The sequence below is a fragment of the Spermophilus citellus genome (genome assembly GCF_964194105.1).
Source record: "Spermophilus citellus genome assembly, chromosome: 6".
NCBI lineage: Eukaryota > Metazoa > Chordata > Mammalia > Rodentia > Sciuridae > Spermophilus > Spermophilus citellus.
The window spans coordinates 9124310-9146735 of NC_138187.1; the positions used below are offsets into that span (position 1 = coordinate 9124310).

At 44.7% G+C, this 22426-nt stretch overlaps 1 protein-coding gene across 2 annotated transcripts in view; it reads left to right on the forward strand.

The window, feature by feature from the left end:
• Positions 1–22426, forward strand: part of SNX29 (sorting nexin 29) — a 388450-nt gene that overhangs the window by 2710 nt on the left and 363314 nt on the right. For both annotated transcript variants that reach the window (XR_014022540.1, XM_081298376.1), the window contains exons 2-3: positions 14760–14821; positions 16021–16073. Coding sequence is in view for 1 of the 2 variants with exons in the window: in XM_081298376.1 (XP_081154502.1) it covers positions 14760–14821; positions 16021–16073 (115 nt within the window). In the remaining variant the exon portion in view is untranslated. The remainder of the gene's footprint in view (positions 1–14759; positions 14822–16020; positions 16074–22426) is intronic.

The window sequence follows — 22426 nt, forward strand, 5'->3', positions numbered from 1 at the left end:
CTCAGTGAGACCCTCACCCCTTTTATAAATAAATGATTTCAAATATCATGAAAGTGGAAAAAGTAGTATAGTGAACCATCAGAGAGATTTGACAGCTCATGATAATTTCACCTATATCCATGCCTGTTTTCCCTCTTCCAAGGTTATTTTGCAAGCAAGTCTCAGACAGTATATCCTTGTATCTATACATATTTTAATGTGTATCTCTAAAATACAGGAACTCCTTGTTAAAAACACAACTTATTTTTGTTACCATGCCTATGAAAAACAAATAATTCCTTATTAGTATCAAATATCTATTCCAATTTCCATGATTGTCTTATGATTTTATTTTATAATGTACTTTTAAAACTCAGCATCTAATTTTACATAGTCAAGTTGTTTGAAGGAGACCTAAATGATTTAAAAGACAAAGAGACTATTTTTAGTTTAATTTCTTATAAATTTTTTAGTGTATTCACAGAATTGTGCAGACATCAATTTTAGAATGTTTCTGTTACCCCAAAAAGAAGCTCTGGACTCTTTAGCGGTCACCCCTCAGGCCCCACCCCAGCCCCCTCTATGCATTTGTCTACTGTGAATATTTTTTATAAATGAAATCATGCAAGCTGTGACCTTCGTGTTTGGCTTTTTTTCACTAATGTCATGTTCTTGAGGTTCCTTTTTGTGACCAAATAATATTCCACCATGTGACTATTTTGTGGTTGGTTTGTGCCTTCAAGGGTGGATGGACATTTGGATTGTTGCCATCTTTTTGCTAAGAATAATGCTGCTGTGACACTTCACATGCAGGTTGGTGTGTGGGCGGTTTTTCATTTCTCTTGGTCAACAGAGCTAAGAGTGGAATCACTGGGTATATATTTGTTTGGTTTAACCATCTGAGGAGCTGGGTCAGACTGTCCACCTGTCTGTAGCATTTTATATTCCCACCAGGATGGAAGGGTTGCTTCTCCACATTCTTCCCAACAGTCTTGGATAATAGACATTCTAGGGGGTGTGAAGTGGCACCTCTGTGGTTTTGATTTGCATTTCCCTAATAACTAGAGTGATACTAAGCATCCCTCCATGTGCCTGTTGGCCAGTTGTATACTTCTTTGGAGAAGTGTCTATTCAGATCCTTTGTCCAGGTTTAAAGTTGGGTTTGTCATTTTATTGTTGAGCTGTAAGAATTCTATATAATTGCTGGATGCAAGCCCCTTATCAGTATATTTGCAAAATTTGTTCCTGTTGTAGTTTGAGTTGAAGGAAACCAAGTCATTTATCCTAAGGATTCTTTGCAGGATTTGGCCATTGTCTCATTTTGGTGTGGCTTAACATGCTTTTCAGTTTCTTGTAGATCCTATAAATTGGCAATTATATGTATTTTTGAGTTAAAAATGTATGAGTAGAATCAGAGGTCCGATGGGTTCAAGGTTGAATACATCAAGTGCAAATAACCAGGAAGTGTATGGCCCTAGATAATGCAAACACGTGATAAATGCATTTTAAAGTGAGTTTAAAGTGGCCAGAAACCACCAACATGACCATTAATAGTGGAGGGGAAAAACTTAGTGTGGTATTGTCACATGACAGAAAATGCAAGGAATAGTGTGATTTTATACACATCATTGTGGCTACATCTTATCATTAAAGTTCTGTGGGAAAAAAAAACAGGGTATAGAATTATACCTAAAATATATGCTTTGATGCCAAATAAGGCAGGCAGGCAAGACAGCATTGTGGATTCATATATGTGCATATAAGTAAACAAACTGTCAGAAAGAAAGACACCTGCTTGGGGAGATGCCTGCTGGCCTGTCTTTTTCACCTTCCCTTGCTTGGGGGCGGGTGTCTCTGGGAGTTAGTGGCCACAATTTATTTGTTCTCCTTGGAGAATTCCATAGATAGGAATGCTTGATTGCTAGCCTCCTCTGGCTGAGGAATTCTGATTTCCAGTTGATGCTTTTGTTTCTACTGGGAAAGGAAAACTAGTAGGGCCAGAAAGCCGCTGTTGTTCCCAGGCACAGTCTTTTGTTAAACTATGCTGGAGGGTCCTGGCTGCACCTTTCTATCCATGATTATTCTTTCAAGAATTGTTCTGACTTTAGAAAGACTGAAATCCCTGCTTCAAAGATGGGGCTGCCAGGTCCAGAGAAGTTGCATGATTTATGAAACAGATAAGCTTTAAGGGCCTTTAAGGGCCTGATAGGTCAGAGTTCTGCGCTTAGTGGGTCATTTGCTGCTATTTCTTGTCTAATGTTTACGTACATTTTGGCCACTTTTTCTCATTTTTCTGAAATGTCAAAGGTCATGGTTTTCTGCTTGGCTTTGACTGGGTCCTCTCCAGCAGTGACTTGTACTTGGAATAAAGAAAACAGCTGAAACAAGTGAATGGAAAAAAAAGAATTCTTGTGGTTTTCATTCAAAGCAGAAAAGTGATGCTATTAATATATTTTTTTCCTCAGGAAGGCATGGGGTCGGCCTGTTATTGGAGAATGTAAGAAGTAAATGTTCTGCTGTCTGCAGACAGTCAACCACCGGTGGACTACATCCCACCGACAAGGACTCCTGCTGTTGTGTCGCATGACTCTGTCTGGGTGACTAATAGGAAGTCAGATTCTTAGTGTTTTTAAAATTGTAACTGAAATCCAAGATTTCATGGGCTTCTCTAGATTCTGGCAATGTGAACCCACTTGCAGTAAGCACCTGCGTCCTGCCCCCATCTGCACACGTAGGATATGCATTCTCAGGGGGGCTGCTGGTACCCTGAAGGGGGCGAGAAGAGGTTCTCAGGGGAGGTTAAGATCCACTCCTGTGTGTAGAACACAGATAAGCATGTGGCACACAACCAGATATACATTAAATCTGTGGTGTTAAAATTTCATGGGGCCGGTGATTAGGATAAAAATGTCTAGGATGAATCCTAAAGGGGAAGATAATAGAAAAGATTGAGAAATACCGGTATGAGATGAAGTAGTTGTGTCATCATCATATAAACATTGCCTTTTGCTAGTTCCCCTGACATTTCAGGATACAGCTCTACCACATTGCTGTCTGGACTCCATACTGGTCACTTGTATGGATTACGTCATCTTGCATATAGCACAGTTTTTGAACTCTTTGCTTGTGGAGACGCCTGCTGGCCTGTCTTTTCCCCTTGCTCTCTTCCTCCCTTCCTTTCTGTTGTAAATAATGATGCAGTGAACATTTTTGTGCAGAAAGTTTTCCTTTTGGGGGGTTATGTCTTGAGGGTGATTTCCCAGTACTGGTTGCTTTTTATTTTTATTTTTTGGTTAAAGCAATGGTGCTAGTTTAGAATGTTGTCAGTAAGGGTGAGGGTGCCGGTGGCAGCAGAGACTGGCCAGAAATTCAGGGTCCAACATTCAGCAAACCTTTACTGGGTGACGGTTTGGTGCGTCCTCTTATCACTTTGCAAAGGGCTGTACGTTGGTGTCTGTTGGGGCAAGCTGAGTAAACTTACCACAAAGGGTTCTGCTGGGGTAATGCTGTGTGTATTAGCCAAGATTCTTCATTTGATTAAACTGATTTCAGCAACATGGGAATATATAGTGTCTTACTGGAAAACTTTAAGGATAATTCTGGCCAGCTTCAGACGCGGCTGGATTCAGGTGCTTAGGGAGTCGTCAGGATCACCTGTCCAGCTCTCAACTCTACTTTACTCTCTGTCGGCTTCATCCCTAAGCAGCCCTTCCTCCACAGAGGCAAGAGACCTCCCAGTGGCTCTTGGACCACATCCTATAGCATCGCAACACTTGGATAAAGAGTGGGCCTTTTCCCTTGTGCTCCAGGAAAAGTCCTAGGGCTGAAACACAGGGTCTGGCTGCCCATGTGGTCATCCCAGAACCTATCACTGTGCATCTGGTTGGCCAGGACTGGATCATAAGCGCTGTCTGGAGCCCAAGGGTGAAGTCTGTTCTGCTATATGCCTCGATGGAGGAAGAACTAGAGGAATGGGTTGTTATAATTTTGGGTGGGGGTGGTCAGGAAGGCCTCACTGGGAGAGTAATATGTGAGTAGAGGCTTTAATGAGGTGCTTGACCCCTTGGTTTTGCTCCTGAGCAGCTAGAAGGAGTGAGATTGCTTTTTACTGAGGTGGGAGAGGCTGTGGGGGAGCAGATTTGGTGAGCGGAGTTAGAATCCTACAGGGGTGAGGACATTTCCTGGCCGTGGCTCCTGCTTGCTGATCCAAGAACCCCTTAGAGGTCTGGTAGTAGTGCTTCCTTTGCTACCTGGTAGCACCCTGTTGGGCCTGGTGCCCCACTTTCTGAGGAAGGAACAATCATACTCACACCCATCTCAATTTCCTTTGCTTGTGCCTGCGGATGTTGGAATCTGCTCATTCCTCCCCCAACTTTAAAAAAAATATTAAAGCAATAAACCAAAATTAAATTAGAGACAATTATGAAAATAGAGAATGTACCTAGCACATTAAATATTTAGGTATTACATTTCTTTGTTTAAAGCTTATGTATGTATTCTACATAATTGCATTGAGCTTCCATTTGAATTAGTGTTTCCATTTCATAGCATTTATCCTTATCATAGCATTTATTCCTTCTCTACACAATATTTTAAAAGGCAGTATAACATTTGGTGAAATTAATGTATAGTGGTTAGGTAGGCTTTCTGCTTTTGTAGCAAAAGAAAGCAAATTCCATTTATGATGTTGTGGGACACGAATGGCAAATGTTTTCAGTGAAGGGCCAGATAGTAAATATTTTCTGCCTCCTGGGCCATCTGGCCTCCACCCCAAGTACTCATCCTGCTGTTGTAGCATGAAAGGAACTGCAGGCAATACAGACATGAAAGGACATGACTGTGTTCCAATAAAACTTTATTTAGAAAGACAGGCAACAGCTGGATTTGGCACGTGGCCTGTAGTTTACTGATCCCTCTTCTAGGATACTGCATTGAAAATCTTTGTGCCCCTTTTGCTGTGTTCAGGCAGTCATTATGCTGTGGTGGGAAAAGCTCTGGATGCAGATGTCCTGGATTTAACTCTCTATTTAACTTGGGCAAAGGTTGGAACTTCTCTGACTCTTATCTCTCCCTTTAAAAAATGGAAATCGAAGCAAATGTGTAGTGCTTTATTTAGCACCTGGAAGACGGAGGGACTGGTGAAGTAGTTATTTTTTTTTTTTTCTCATTTCCCCCGTTCCTCCCCTTTAGTGTTCAAGGTGTCAAAGGGTATTACATATATATATATATATATATATACACACACACACACACATATGTATGTATATACAGACACACATATACATACACATATGTATATTTTTAGCTTTTGGTGTGTGCTGCACATCGTTTTTCAAAACTCACTGTGTCAGTATATCACTGTCAGTGGGTGCATCTGATTTTCTATAGTTTAGCACACAGGGAGTTTTCCTTTTAAATGTTTCTTGGTTAGTTATATAATTATAAAATTTTGTTGTATGGTGGTTATTAGTAAGTGTATACTTAGCCTTTCTGCAACCATGAGGGAAGGTACACTTTCTCTTCAAAATATTTGTACACTGCCATTTTAGTGTTTTTCCTACAGCAGAGATTAGCATGCTGGGCCAGCGGCCTAATTTGTAAATAAAGTTTTATTGGCACCCAGCCATACCCATTCGTTTCCTATTGTCTATAGATGCTTTCATACTACAATAGCAGCATTGAGTAACTGTAACAGAGGTCTGATGGCTTGCAAAGCCAAAAATATTTACTGTTTTGCTCTTTTCAGAAAATGTTTGCCCATCCCTGCTCTAGAGAAAATTGATGGCCCTATTCTTTGCTCATTTGTGAATTGCTGTTGGCTTGGTCTTTGATCTTAGACATCAGGAACCCATCTGTCTCAAGGCAGAGCCTGCCTCTTTCCACTGTGTGATGGTAGATGATCTGACCTTTTGTCCTCCCTCAGAAGCGCTGCTTTACCCCACAGTCCTGTGAGGAAGAATGGTCACCCATTCATCTGTGTATGAGCTAATGTTTGAGCAAACTACTGCCTCTTCCACTGCTGGTATGTTTGGGACAGCTACTATGTCCTGGGTTGGTCTGGCTCTCCCCTTTTAAAGCAGTCACCTAGAGAACCCCCTAGAGTCTTTGTTCTGAGGCAGGAGGATCACGAGTTCAAAGCCAGCCTCAGCAATGGCAAGGCACTAAGCAACTCAGTGAGACCCTGTCTCTAAATAAAATACAAAATAGGGCTGGAGATGTGGCTCAGCAGTCTGTTTTGGGAGAAAGGGAGCAGGACTGAACCCCCCCAAAAAAGAGTTGTTGAGTTTTCTGTGAGTGGAGGTTCAGTCATGCTCCCTTTCAGCCCACAATAGACTCTTACCTAGGGCAGTTTTGATTACTCACAATCCTTTCTGTAATAGGGAATTTGTCAGGGATGTGGCTTGACTGGAGGGCCAGGGAAGCAGAACAGTTTATTGTGTCCGTGAGGTGGCAGGAAGGTTTCTCAGAGAAGGTACCATTTGAACCAATCACCAGGAGATTGGTTTTCTTTGGTGATATTTCACAGAAGGAGTCTTCTAAAGTTGAGTTGCCCAAGGGGTTGGTCTGCTCTAGAGGTTGGAAGGCATGGATGGGGATAAAATGTCGGCTCTGTCACCTCTGGTCTCTTCTTTGGCTAAATGATCCATGGTTCTAAGCAGCAGTTTCTTCATCTTTCATAGCAGGGCTGCCAGCTCTACCTTACAGATAGTCATGAAGGTGAACTGTGTATCGAAGAACGGCAAGTTATGTTTGGTTCATGAAGATCTGGCTGGAACACAGTTCTAAAAAGAGTATAATTAGGTACCAACAATTGACATGAAAATCTGGTTTTCCAGCCTCTTGGAAAACCAGGAGATGGGGCCGTTGCTGATACTGCTGCAAGGTGCTGTTGTCACCTGGAACTGAGCAGCAACTGCCACCTAAGGGGCCTCTGCCCAGCTGCAGTCTCTACCTCACCCTGCCTTCTGCCCTCCTGGCACCTCTTTCATTTCCATTCTCTGCCTAGCAGGGTCACGTACATGCCCCTGCATCTATTGGCAGTTCCTCTGCTCTTCTTGTCTTTTTTTTTTTTTTTTTTTTTAAAGAGAGAGGAGAGGGGGAGAGAGAGAGAGAGAGGGAGAGAGAGAATTTATTTATTTATTTTAGTTTTTTTCGGCGGACACAACATCTCTGTTTGTACGTGGTGCTGAGGATCGAACCGGGCCACACGCATGCCAGGCGAGCGCGCTACCGCTTGAGCCACATCCCCAGCCCTCTTCTTGTCTTTAACTTCTGTTTTCTCTCCTTTTTTTTTTTTTAAAAAAATTTGTAATGGTGGTGTGCTTTGGAGGTGGGCAGGAATTAATAGCAGCAACAGCAACAGCAACAGCTGCTATTAATTCCTACCTGATGCCTGCAGGTGTAGGTGTGTGCGTTCCAGCAGCGGGCAGGCGGGGGACGTGCCTGTCCTCTGCTCAGGTCTGTGCAGGGGTCTTGGTAAAAGGGAAAGGAAGATGGGAATGTGATGATGGTGTGGGCTGGCCACAGCCTGCTGGGGGGTCTCTAACGTGGTGCTGGGGGTCCGCCGTGACTTCTGGAATCAGACACTATTATTTTCATTATCAAGCCCCTCTCTCCCGGCATTTGGCATTCGTTCTGGTAGGGTAGTGGTCTGTTAAATTCAGCCCCAAGCCTGCTCATTAACACCTCATCTAAGGCTGCCGTCACACCACAGGGGTGGGGGTGAGGAGTCGTGAAAGCAACCCTGTGGCACACAAAGCCTAAAATATTGACTGTCTGGATCTTTATAGAAACTGTTCGCCGACCCCCACTTGTTAAAGGTGCAGGTTTTTCCAGTGAACACCAGAAGCACAAATCGTCTGAGACAACCCACTGCAGATGCACGGGCAGGGCTGGGTGGAAATGCTGCTCGCTGGGGTTTTGCAGGGCATATTGAATGGATCACATAGTATTATTTTGTGTATCCTGTAATATCAGTAAGTTGTTTACAATGTATTATTCTGTGCTTCCAGATGTTCTGGCCACTGTGTAGATAATCAGTGCACGTGAAGGAGATCAAAGCCTAAGGGCCATCTGGGAACAGCAGGGGGGGGTTGGGGGGTGGGGTGGCCTTCCCAGGGCCTGGAGAAATGTGGTTGTAGCTGGAGGGGCTGTGGGAGCAAAGCCTGGTTTTAAAAATTAAATCTGGGGATACTATGACATCCTGGAGTGCTGAAGGAATCAGATAGGTGGGGAGGAATAATTGATGATGTGGGAAAAAGGGACAATTGCTGGAGCATAGTCTTGAGCAGGCGAGAGGAGGTGGGACTCAGAGCACAAGTGGAAGTGTAAGTTACTTAGCTTTTTGGAGCCTCAATTTTGCCACCTATAAAATGGGGCAGTTAAACTTAGGATTTCCCAGCTGCAGCACTGTGGATGTTTTGGACTAGATGGTGCTTGGTCGTGGAGACCATTCTGGGCACTGCAGGTATTCAGCACACCCTGGCCCTCTATCCACTGGATGCCAGTGGCGCCCTTGCAGCTGTGATAATCCAAAATATTTCCATACTGATCCAGATGTTAGGGACTTCTATGTCAGACACTCCCCTCTGGGCATTCAGAAGTGCACAAAAGAAGTGAAGGTTTTCTACTATGTGTCAGTTAGGACTGGGTGTTCCCTGGAGTCATCTCCTTCTGCCTTTGGGGGACTCTCCTGCAGTTGTTCCTTTGCCTTGGAATGTCCTCTTGGCCAGCATCTACCTGTTACAGTCCTTCTCTCTTCCTTGAGGTGGAATTCACACAGAGGTGAATTGTTTAAAAATGAGCAGCTAAGTGGCATTTAGTACGTTTGCAGCTTTGTGGGGTCATCACCTTTTCATCAGCCAGAGGAAACCCTAACTTCTCCCCTGTCCCCCAGGTCCTGGTGACATCTAGCTGTGTGTGTGTGTCTGGACTTAATGTCTTACTCTTCTCAGTTTGGGAGGCACAGCTCGAGCTTGAGTTCCTCAGTGAACCTCCCCTCCTCCCCCAGCAGGATGGCAGTGTGGTGTGGTGACAGGAACACTAGTCTGAGTCAGGGGGACCAGGGCCCTACCTTCAACTTGGCTCTTGCATTGCTGTGTGATTTGGGGCAGAATTCTTGGTATGCATCCAAAGAACATGGCCTTCTTTTCTTTCCTCTCATTCCGGCTTTGGTTATAGCAAGGATTTCACAGTTAGCCTCAGACGAGAGAAATGTCTCCACCACTGCAATGAGAGGCAGAGAAAATACCACTGTTTAAATATGTATGTGGCCTTGATCAGGTGACCTACTCTCCCCTGGGCCTCCAAAGTTGTTGTCCAGGAGTACAGTAGGAACATGGCAAGCACTTGCTTGCATTTTGCTCATTTTTCCTCCCCAGGGGACCCTGGTTTACCTTTTCATCCTGTACAACACTAGACCCAGGAGTACGGATTAGATAGCTTTGCCTGTACTTTGGTGTTGAAAGGACTTCTTGGAGCCAGAAGTCTTGATGCCTCTGGTGTGTAAGCTGTCAGCAACAAAAACAGTGAAATCGGACGAGTATAAAGTACTCGGTATATACTAGGCCCTGGTCTGGGTGTGCCCTGTGCATTCACTCACTCAGTGGTCTAGGAGGTGGTCTCTGATGAAGCGCTTAAGGCAGACAGGTGAGTAGTTAGGGATAGGCCTATCTTGTTCTTCCACTCTTTCTTCCCAGGCAGCCCCCTAGCTTGAAAGGAGACTCCAGGCAGAAGACCAGAGCCTTGTGGTAAAAATTAATTTAGGACTCTAATGGATTTACACATGAAATTAAACATTACATCCTAAGGACTCTAAACATCAAAGACAACAAGCCAGATGTGGTGGTGCATGCCTGTAATCCCAGTGTCTCAGGAGGCTGAGGCAGGAGGATCACAAGTTCAAAGCCAGCCTCAGCAAAAGCGAGGCACTAAGCAACTCAGTGAGACCCTGTCTCTAAATAAAATACAAAATAGGGTTGGGGTGTGGATCAGTGGTCGAGTGCCCCTGAGTTCAATCCCTGGTACTGCCCCCCCCCCACCCGGCCCCCAAAAAAGAGACAGTAGGTGGCACCTACATACACACCAGGTGATAGGATTTCACAAGGGCGTGTGGTGCCTGTGTTAGAGAGTGGCAGGATGACTGCAGTTCTGACAGCTGTGTGGGGCTGGGAGGGATTACCTGAGCTCCTTTCCATTTTCCATTCTCATTTTGGTAGTGATCTAACAAGAAATGGGAAAAAATCCTCCTCTGGCTTCCTGGTTGATGGTGTTGGCTGGGGCTGCCCCTGGAGAAGGAACAAGAGGGCTGGGGTTTGGTCACTCAAGTATCACCGAGAAATGCCTTCAGAACTAGCAGTGGGCTGTAGCGGCAGGTTTGTAACAGGGGTGAGCAGGATTTAGCAGGTGGCACTGCCATGAGCCAGTGGACTTGGAGTTGAGTCCCTCTTTGACATTTCCTGTGGTCTAGCTCTGGGTCATTTCCTGTCTGGGCCTTGGTGCTCTCTGTTGAATGGAGCCCCTGAACCTTCTGTTAAGGGTTGAATAAGCCAGTCTTTTACCGACTTACCCGTAGTCGGGGCTCAGTAGTGGGCATCAGCTCGCTGCTCCTTTTGGGTGGCTGTAGTGCTCAAAGCTGGAGGATTCTACTGGCCTGGGCATGTGTGGGGGTGCATTCTCTGCCTGTCACTGGGGTAAGGTAAGAAAGAGGACATTGATTTCTCTATCTTCCTGTCTTCACAGGGTCCCTGGGTTTTCAGACTGTAGAGCTGACTAGGAGGGCATGATCTTATACAGAAACCAGTACCCAGGGAAGGGAAGTGATTGTCCCTGTCACATGAATACCAAGGAGCTTGGCTTGGATGAGTACTCATGTCTTATGACTTCCCACTCAGTGCTCCTTCCAAGATTCCTCATAGCCAGGGGCCTCTCTGGGCACTTCACCATTGATAAGTGTCCTCGAGGTCACCTGTGCACCCTGTGTCCTATGAGACTTCCTTCTTACAACCCCTCTTCAGGGCTAAGATGGCCACAGGTGTCCTAAGATCAGGATTGTCTCATTTGAGTGCTTCCTGCTTGCAGAAGAGATCACAGCTGGGGAAGTGAACCTCTGGATTGAGACCTGTATAATCTCAGGTTGCTTTTCTGTAGAATATCGGCTGCCTCCCAACCCCCACGATGAAGAGAGATTTTGCAAAGTAAGGCCCAGGAGGCTGCTGACATGTCACTTAGAACAAGCAGGGCAGCAAAGTACCCTAAGAGATATCTAGGATTATTGTGTATATCAAGAGGTATATGTGCTAAATTCTTTCTGTTCAAGTGTAGGTCAGGAGCCAACCAACATCACCTGGAAGCCTGTGAGAAATGCAGAATCTCAGGCCCCACTGTTCACCTTCTGAATCAAAACGTGCCTTTTTGCCGCAGTCTGGCTGGGCACAGAATCACGAGCCACTCAAGCAGGAACAAAACTTTATTTTTGAAAATGCCGCCAATACCCCCTACACGTCCCGCAAGCAAGCCGGTCCACCCACGCGGTCACGTCTACTGGAACCCGGGCCCAGGACCTCCCCCGGAATTCCCTCCTACTATCCTTCCCCAACCAATGGGAACTCTCCAGGAGTCCCGTAACTTGAGTCCCGTAGCAGGCCAAGGTGAACAGCAGGAGTCCAATTTTCATATGAATGTAAATCTTAACATAATCATATCATCTCAATGGCTAGCTGGCCTCACCTTACAACCGAAAGTGCCATGCATCATATTATTTGGTTGTGGCTCCTAGCACCTTTTTTTAAAAAAAATTATTTTTATTTTATTTATTTATTAATTTTTTATGTGGTGCTGACGATTGAACCCAATGCTAGGTGAGTGCTCTTCCACTAAGCCACAACCTCAGCCCTAGAACCTGCCTTTTAACAAGATGCCCTGGAGATGCATGTGCATGTTAGTTTGAGAAGCACTGTGTTAGAATATGTCAGTAGTGAGGTTATGGAGATTATTTTCCTTGTATATTTTTTCTGATTTGTTTTTATTGCATTTTTCACATAAATTACTTTTATAATGTGAAAAATAGCAAAGGCATTTCCAGGAGCAAAACTCTGTCAAGTTTCCCATTGGCATTGCCCAAGGGCAAGTAGTTGTTGGGTCTAGTACTTGGAAAAAGAAAAGCAGAAGGCCCAACTTCTGTATTCTGATGTTAAAAAGGAGGGAAGTGCAAGGGACAGGGTGTATCTTATTTTATTTTTGTACTAGAGATTAAAGCCAGGGGCACTTAACCACTGAGCCACATCCCCAGTCCTTTTTATTTTTTTATTTTGAGTCAGGGTCTTGCTAAGTTGCTAGTTTGGCTTTGAATTTGCAATCCTCTTGCCTCAGCCTCTTGAGCTGCTGGGATTACAGGTGTGCACTACTGTGCCTGGTAGGAGCAGGATTTATTGGTAGACACAGGTGTCAAGGGAGGTGTTGGAGGGTCTTGGGCAGGTAGGTCTGTACCCATCCTGAATGACGATGGCCATTCTCTTCTGTTGGGAATGTTTTCCTTGTTAAGACCCTCTTCTTACTGGGCAGTGGTGGTGCACACCTGTAATCCCCGCGGCTTGGGAGGACCATAAATTCAAAGCCAGCCTCAGCAACAGTAAGACATTAAGCAGCTCAGTGAGACTCTATCTCTAAGTAAAATACAAAATAGGGCTGTGGATGTGGCTCAGTGGCCAAGTGCACCTGAGTTCAATACCCAGTAACCCTCCCACCAAAAAAAAAAAAAAAAAAAAAAAAGAACGTGGTAGCATCTGATGTATTGGTTGTTTTACTGTGTGTCCTGGAATATCAACTTCCTGTTTTCCTCTCCAGGCTTGGAATAAGGCAAGAGCCTTGGTGTGGTGGTCCTCACACAGGCTGTAAAGGGGCAGTCTTGTGTTAGGATCACATCAATTAGTGTTCAAGTTGGAGCAAATCTAAACCTTTACCCTTGTCCACGGACCCCCTGTGACTGGCCCCTGCCTGCCTGTCTGATGGTTCCTTTCTTTTTTGCTCAAGTCATGGCAGACTTCCTTCTAGTCCTGGAAGACTAGGGCCCCCAGCTGTTTGCTATGCCTGGATTTTTTGCCCTTTTTTTTTGCCCTTTTTTTCCCAAGGCTGCTCCTCCTCTTTGTAGAGGGCTCAGCTCAAATGCCGTCTGTGTAAAGAGGCCCCTATGGCTGCACTGGCTAAGTGGCCCTCTTCCTTCCTATCTCACCCCTCTGTTTGGTTTTTCTTTATGGCCTGGCTTTCTAACATCACTTGCTGGTAGATTTTAGCTCCATGGGAAAGTGGCACACTCCTGTGTCCTTGCCACCTAGAGCATTGCTTGCCACACATTTAAAAGTTAAATGCATCCTGAGTGGATCCACTCATCAGTGCACGTCATCGTTTGATGCCTCTGAGCTTGTTTCCCTGTGCATGTGTGGTGTCACAGCTGCCAGGGGGATTTCGAAGGTTAAAGGAGGCGATGCATGCAGAGTGCTCAGCTTGTGCCTGTCATGCGGGAGTGTCCAGCACATGGTGGCAGTTGTTATCAACTGATTGGCCTTTACTTGATGTGCAGGAATCAGGGACCATCTCTGAGGCAGTGCTCCTCTCAGGTGCAGTCCACATAGAGTTGCCCAAGACAGAAGCAGCTTGATAGCAATTCAACACTTGTGGTGTGGAGCATCTTTGAAAGACTGTGCTCTGGGCCTGCATCATAACCTGCAGCCTTGTCTCTGTTGATTGGAGTCATTGTGCTTCTTATGGAACTTGGGTTTTAGAGTATCAGTGACCCACCTGGTACTTTGGTGCCTCAGACCTTCTTAAACAGAAGTTTGGTGTATGTTGTATGTTTCATTTGGGAATGTTTTTGGCTGCAAGTAACAGCCCAATGTGTAGTGGCTCAAACAAATGAGGGTTTTTATTTGCTGAGAGTTACATCATTTCTGGTATTGGTTTAGCAATAATATCCAGTTTAGTGCCTTTGTAATTCTTTTGACCTTTCCCTGAGGCACTTGGCTTCGTAATGGCAAGATACTGCTATGGCTCCACCCCGCTTGTTTACAACTAAGGCAAGGCATGTGAGTGGAGGAAGGCATGATGCCCTGCATATCTATTCTCTGTATAAAAAGGTGTAACTTTTCCTGTACTCCTCTTATTACTTCTCATTGGCCAGACTTCTTAAGGTCAGCCTTGCTGCTGAGAAGAGGAATTATTAGGGTTTTAGTGTGGGTTGCTGCAGGTGATGTGGGGAAAGGATGCTGGAGGTCATGGTGAGATCAGCCAGCAAGCAGGATCTCCCAACCTAGGAAACTCATCTTTGATGTTAGAATATGGGTTGTCAACTGCAGTCAGTTTTTCTTCCCAGAAGATAATGGCAATATTTGGAGACATTTTTATTGTCACAGCCCAGGGCTATGTGTGTGCTGATGGTATCTAGTGGGTAGAGGCCAGCGATGCAGATAAACCTTCTACAGTGTCTGTAGTGCAAGGTTGAAACCCTTAGCTAGACCATTGTGGACATGTTCCTCAAATTTGGGGAACATGTATCTCCAGCCCTTTTGATTTTAATTAGGCTAACTGTTTTCTTGTGATGCAGAAACAGGCAAATGGCCCAACTTCATTGTAATAATGTAGATTCCTGATACCTTGTCTTGCTATTGATTTTGTTAAATATCAGCAAAGGACTGATCCTAGTTGGGGACAGCCACACACTGTAATGTCAGAGGGTTCATTAGAAGGCTAATATCAAACAGAACTAATTAAACCTCATTGCATTTTAGGATCACAGAACAATGACAAAAGACAGTTTCTGCTGGAGAGACTGCTGGATGCAGTAAAACAGGTAAGAAGAACGCACATGCTTGGCGTTTGGGCTGAGCAAGGGTGTCAGGTAATGAACGTAGAAGTCACTTCTTGCCTTTTGTGTAAAAGACTACTTTGTGTGTGGGAATGCTGAAGAGTTTCCCTCGGGAAATGGTAGAACAGGGAAGGTGGTCCAATTAGGGATGGAGGAGGTCTTGTGTCTTCAGTTTCCAAACCCTCAGGAGGACTTCGTTCTTCAGTGATGTCCCTTTGAGAAGGGCATTGGTGAAAGGACATGGCCTTGGGCTCAGATGTGGCTGGGGTCGAATGCCAGCTTCCTCTCTTTGTAGCTGTTTGTGCAGGGGCAGCTCATCTGCCCTCTCGCAGCATCCTTCTTCTCCCTGGGATCTGGTTCACTTTTCTCCACAGGGTGGCTGAGCAGCGAGTTGCCATGTCTTGCTAAGTTGCCCAGGTTGTCCTCACACTTAAGATACCTCTGCCTCAGCCTCCTGAGGATGTGGGATTTCAGGCATGCACCACTGCATCTGGCAAATTATATATTTTTTTGATCAGAAGTTTAGGAATCTTTCAAGTCTGTTATCTACAGCAGAGATTCTGCACCTTTAAAAGAGAGTAGTGGATAGTGGTGATGGTCATGTACAACATTGTGAATTGAATTTTATACTTAAAATGGTAAGTTTGTTGTTATCTTTATTTTACTACAATAATAAAAAAAAAGCTAATTTGGTTTTGTTTGTACTCTCCCTGGAAAGACTGTCATTCAGTACAACCCAATGACTTGTTCAAAGCTTGATCCACGCAGTCATCATTTTACAGTCGGTCATAACAACTGGGGCTCTGTCAAAGAGGAGCCGTCCCTCAGGTCTGTGGGAGTCTTACTCGCCGCCTGTTGAGAGCTCCTGGTGTGGGTGGTGGGCAGCAGGCAGCCGGGGCAGCATCCCTGAGGTCTGCAGAGAGCCGTGTGCTCTGTTTCCTGTCAGTGTGTTTTCCCACGAGGTTGGCTTCCCCAAGTGGGTGCTGAGGCTTCCTTTAAGTGGCAGAGATGTTTACCTTCTTAACTCTGTGCTGTCACCAGGGCATGGGGACCTCCAGATGCGGCATTGGGAATTTATGGCCCCGTGTCCTGCTCCTGACCTTGAAGTTCTGTGTGGGCTGTTTTGTGATATTTGGAGCATCCTGTGCCCACAGCTGATCTCAGCAGTTTCTTTTTCCTTGCAGTGCCAGATCCGCTTTGGAGGGAGAAAGGAGATCGCCTCCGATTCCGACAGCAGGTAAATATGTCTCTTCTGAAACCACTTACAGTCAAGAAAAGGTAGCAAGAGATGGCCAGCTTTTGCAGTTGTCTAAAACATTTCACTTTCCCATAATTCTCCTTCTAGGGATTTTTTACTTTCTTCTTCTATTTTTTTTTTTTTTTTTGAGCTACTAGAGATGAACCCAGGACCTGGCACCATATACATGCTAGGCAAGTGTTCAACTGCTGACCTATGTATCTCCAGCTCTTTTGATTTTAATTTTTTTTCTTTTAAATTGATACCAGGGATTGAACCCAGGATGCTTAACCACTGAGCCACATCCCAGCCCTTTTTATTTTTTATTTTGAGACAAGGTCTTACTAAGTGGCTTAGGGCCTCACTAAGTTGCTGAGACTAGCATTGAATTTATAATCCTCCTGCCTCAGCCTTCTGAGTCACTGGGATTACATGCATGCACCACCAGGCTTGGCTTTGATTTTAATTTTGAGACAGGATCTCACTAATTTGCTGAGGCTGGCCTAAAATTTGCAATCCTCCTACTTAGCCTTACAAGTAGCTGGGATTACAGGCATGTGCCACCATGCCTAGCTCTAGGAATCTGTTTTGAGGAACTACTTGAAATATCTTTCTGTGTAAAGTTATTTTCAGGATGACTTGTAATTATGAAAATTCAGGAACCTAAATACATAATAACTGGGAAATGGTGAATCAAGAGTGGTACAGTAGTAGGCTGGTATGTTATGTAGCCATTAAAAATGATGTTCATGTAGATTTTTTAAAGCAGAACAATGCATATGTTCCAACTTAAAAATTATATATTTAGTAAATACACATGTGTCATAACAATAAAAAGAGCAAGACACCTAATTATATGGGTGCATAGTGGCCCTAGTTATGTTAAACAACGGCTCTGGGGAAAAAACATAGCAAAATATGAATAGAGCTATTGTTGGGGATATGAATATTGAAAATCTTTGTTTTCTGGTATTTTTAATGTTTTTAATTTTGATCATGTGGTCTTTTTATGGAAAATGTGTCCCAAAACTTGCTGTTGACATTACAACCCAGGAAAGGCTGACATAATTGCATAGGCTTATAGCGTTGGCCGGACATAATACGTTTTGGCAGAGGTAAGAGACACACAGGCGTCCAGTCCCTGTTGGAAATGTTTTGTGATGTCAGTCAGAGCTCATCCATGCTCTGCAGCCCTGGGGGAGGCTGAGGAACATTCCAGCTCAGCATTCATCTCATTCAGGGCCTGCAAACTGCCCCTGTCCCCCACCCTCTTACCCCAGCCCACCAGCAGAGTCAGTCGTTTTGTCCTCACGTCCCCTTGTTCTTCTGGGGAGCTTAATAGCCATGAACCCAGCATGGAGGGCCACATTACAGAGCAATGGGGATTCTTTGAAACTGGCACAGATTGAAAATGACACTCCCCCTCCTTCCCTTCTTTGTTTTTTCTCCACAACACTCACTGTCCAAGAAACCACAGTATGCTTTGAAATTTTGCCTCTTAACTCCTGTCCCTGTAGGAACAGATCTTTACAGAGATGCTTAGCTCTTGTTTACTGATATATATCCAGTGCCCAGAAGCATCTAGAAGTTGCTCAGGAAAGATTTGGTATCCTGATGAGTATATTACATTGTCCCATAGTCAGGTGTTTAAATGTCTATCAAGGCTTGTGAGCTTCAAGGGCAAAAGGGCTGCTTCCCCAATTTTTTTTTTTTTTTTAATTATCAGCATTTTGTGCAGACATTTTGGGTCTACCCTATGTTAGGAGGCTCATTATATGTTAAGCACCAGGTTATTAGACTGATGTATTGATTCGGTTCTTCCTGAAGGCCCACTGTGGGTACTGGTCTTGGTAGAACAGGGTTTCTTATTTTGGGATCCAAGGTCTACCTGCATTAGAATTTACTTAGGAGGCAGATTTCACATCCCACTCTAGATCTCCTGAATTAGGGTGTGTGTGTGTGTGTGTGTGTGTGTGTGTGTGTGTGTGTGTTTGGGGAGGACTACTATAACTTCTATTATGTAAAATGTTATTTTTTATAGTAGCTTGGGAATTTGCATTTTCAGTGAGCTCCCCAGGTGACACCAAAAGCTTTCAGTCCAGTCATTGTTCCAGGCCTTGGAATACAGAGGTTATTCAGGGCTCACAATTCCCGGGCCATGTTGGTCTGTGTGTGTAAGCATATGTGTGGATGTGCTTGGTGTGAGTGTGGATGTATCCATGACTTCTTCATCATTTTTCTTCATAATTGTGTCATCCACATCCTGAGAGAAGCAATCATGCTCTGAATGTTAGATTAATGTGTTCCTATATAATAATAATAGAATTCACTACTATAACTTCTATTATATAAAATGTTATTTTTTATAGAATTCTATTTTTTTTAGAATTTAAAAAGTTAATTACTTTCACTGTCACTCTTGTTTATCTCTAAAAGCACACTGCTTAATATTAATAACTTATTGTTTTTTTTGCTTTTCCTTCTTTAATTTTGATGCTTAGTCTTTAGGACAACCTCAGGAGGAACAGTGGTGTTATGCTTTATTAATTGATGAGAAAACAGACTTTGGCAAAATGGGAGCACCTAGGTTAGACATCTTGGAGGTGTTAGACTTAGGAGTTGGACCCTGGTCTCTTGGAATCTGTAGTATACAGTTGGCCCTCTGTATCTGTGGGTTTCACTGCTGTGATTTCAACTAACTGTGCATTAAAAGTATTTTAAAAGTGCCAGTAGTATACCTTAGTGGCAAAGTGCTTGTTTAGTATGTGCAAGGCTTTGGCTCCTATTCCTAGCACTAGGGAAATAAAGAGATAAGAAGGAAGGAAAGAAGGGAGGGAGGGGGGAGGAAGGAAGAAATGAAGGAAGGAAGAAATGAAGGAGAGAAGGGAGGAAGGAAGGAAGGAAGGAAGGAAGGAAGGAAGGAAGGAAGGAAGGAAGGAAGGAAGGAAGGAGAAATCGTATCTGTACTGAACACAGACATTTATTTGGCAATATAGTATTACCACTGTTTTCCTAGCATTTCCCTTGTATTAGGTAGTGTAAGTTAATCTAGAGATAATTTAAAGTACATAGGTTTTGTGAAAATGTACGTAGAGGATGTACATAGGTTCTGTGAAAATCCTATGCTGGGAGGGACTTGAACATCCTTGGGTTTTGGTAGCTCCGGGGGTTCTAGACTCAGTCTCCTCTGGTCACTGAGGGACCACTGTACTGTTCTTTCTGTTCTTTCACATTTAGTGATTCTGTTGGTTTTGAGGCTGGGTTTCCAAAATAGATTTCCCCCCTTGCAGAGTTTCTTCCCAATTATTAAGTCCTGGTCTTATCTCTGAAGTGTGTCTGGCCAAAGGGCGGCACTGACATCACGGGAGAGGCTGTGCCACTGTCCCAGTCTGAAAGGCAATTTCACCTCCAGAGAGAAAGTGGCCATTTTGAAGTAGCTGGGCTGTGGGGTGAAAAGGTGGACATGTCCACCCCACACAAGTGCAGCTCCAGAATGCAGCTCCAATCTGGGGTGATTCTCTGTGGCCCTCTGCTGTCCCCCTGACCCAGTCACCAGCATCGGTCACAGGATGGCTCTGGCTTTCCAACTGGCTCCCCATGTGTTCTTGTTCTTGTCCTGCCTCCCCTGCACTGGGAGCATTCTGGAGAGGGAGAGCACATATTCTCTCATCTCACTTCCTGATGCATCCTCACCTCCTCACCCTCATTCACACACTCCTCTCTTTGCTCTTAGAAAGACCCTCCACACCTTTAAGGTGGCCTTGAAATCTCATGTGCTTTCCCTGCTGTCTGTTCTAGCCACTGTTAAAGCTTCTTACTGTTCTGTCAGGGACCTCTCCTCCACTCCACTCCTACCTAGTACTTCCCCTGTTCTGTGCCATGGATTGGCAGACGTTCCCGGTGAAGAACTGGATTGGCTGTTGCGCCATGCTTTGCTGGCCCCTGCTCTGTGCTGTCTGTCATCTTAAATAAGACTGTTTCAGATCATACATTCGGATGATGAACTGATGGCCCCTGTGTGCCCAGCTGGATGACAAGCCGGAATTAAGTCTGTTTTGCCCACTCTTAGTCCACAGCATCTGTACATAGTCAGTGCTCAGTAAATATTTATTGGATCGTCATTTGTTCAATAGTTAGTTTCTGGATGTTTGTTTGGTGTCAGGCTCTGTGCTGGACAGTGGGGCTTTCCCCTCTGGTGGCTTTCCAATCACTGGGAAGACAGTCTAATAAGGCAGTGACTACAGATGGCACGCTAAGGGCCATGTCCAGTGGGCTATTGATGCTCCGCAGGCTGCCTTGAGGGTATGTGGGTGCACACGCCCTGGTTGGGAATCATGTCCCTTCTCCCTGTGGTTGGACTGCACACCCTCCTGGTCTGAAGACGAGGTACACCTTGCTAATTGTGACAATGGAGAGATTGGGCAACTGGGCTAGATATGGGGGGATGTTGGTTTCTTCCCGAATCAGGATGCTTTGGGAGTGCAGTCTGCTTGGGCCCACCTGTCACCCAGCTTACGATACTTGCCATCATTCACTGCCTGTCGACGGAGAGGTAGATTGCAGATAGAATGGAGGGGCAGTTATAAGTTTGTGAGCTTTGTAGAAGTTTGCGTCTGCTCTCAGAGGAGCAACTGAAGTTGGAAGATTTCTTTCTATGTAACTTGGGGCCCTTTTCTTGGTCCCATTTGGAAAACGGGGCATCTCTTCTGTATCAGCCTTCTCCAGGAATCTAAAAATCAGCATCTTCTTGGAAACAATAGAGAGATTTTGTGAGAGATTTGTCTTAATAGGCCAAGTGCTATCTTTGAATACCATTTGAAATTGACTGTCATTCTGGGGGCTGGGATTGTGGCTGAGCCGTAGAACCCTCGCCTCGCACATGCAAGGCCGTGGGTTCGATCCTCAGCACCACATAAAAATAAATAAATAAATAACATAAGGGTACTGTGTCCAACTATAACTAAAAAAAAATTATAGAAGAATTCTAGATAGGTTTCAGAAATGTTTGCTTTGATTGCAGCTAGAGTTAGTCGGTTGGGATGACCATCAGTAGGAATCTTTGAAAGGATAGTTGATATGGTTTGAATTTATGTGTTGGAAGCTTAATTCTTCAATGTAAGCAGGGTGGGGCCCAGTGGGAGGTGTCTGGGTGATGGGGACAGAGCCCCTCATGAATGATTAATGCCTTTCTCTTGGGAATGAGTTAGCTAGGAAGGGAGTTCAGTCTGCCTTTCTCTCTTGTATGTGCCTGATTGCTCTTCCTTTAGTTGAGAAAAATGAGGCCCTTGCCAGCACTGTGCTTTTGAACTTCCCACCCTCCAGAACCATGGGCCAGAATAAACCCCTTTCCTTTATAAATTATCCTGTCTCAGATATTTTGTTATAGCAACAGAAAATGAACTAAGACAATGGTACACTGGTGTATCTGCCAGGACTCTTTGGTAACAAGTAACAGAATATTGGAAAATCCATGGCTGGCAAGGTTTAGGAATAGGAAGGAGTCAAGCTGCTTTGGAAGGCTCCTAAGTCAGAAGTAAGAGCTTCAGAAATTGTTTCCTTGCAGGAGTGGCCCTGTTGCTGGAGGAAGCACTAGCTCTTCTCTTACTCTCTGTTCTGCTTAATTGACATTCCAGGGAGGAAGCATCTGACTGGCCAGTCTCAGGTCACTTGGCTTCCCCTGGGCCTGCAACAACAACAGCAGCAGCAGCAGCAGCAGCAGCAGCAGCAGCAGCAGCAGCAGCAGCAGGATTTGGCTGAAGGAGCTTTCTGGGACCCTGTTGGCTTCTGTTAGTGAAAAGATGTCTACTTAGGTTCACTATCCCACCAAGTCTGTAGCCAGGGAGGAAAAAGTGAACCTTCAGAACCAAATATGGGCTGGGCTCAGTGGTGCATACCTAGATCATGGCTACTCAGGAAGCTGAAGCAGGAGGATCGCAAGTTCAAGGCTGGCCTCAGCAACTTAGACCTGTCTTCAAGTGGAAAAAAGGGCATTACTCAGTGATAAAGCAGCCAGTGTTAATTTTCTAGTACTGAAAAACAAAACAAAACAAAACAAAAATAAAATATGGGTGCTTTTGTAAAGGTAGAATGAATACAAGGTGACCAAAGCCCAGCCGCTGTTCACTTGGCCAGCTGTTGTGGTGGTGACTTTGTAGTGACAGTGCTCTGTGGTGCGAACATGCTCTCATCAGGTCACCTGTCTCACTTTATCCTTGCAGCCACTCTGGGGAGTAGGTGGGCAGGAGGGGGACAGACTTCCTACTTACAGGCATAGAAGCTAGGGGACTGGTCACTCATGCAGTCTTATTTATCATGTCTCCCAGTGTTGACGTGGGGCTTGTCGGGAGTGGAAT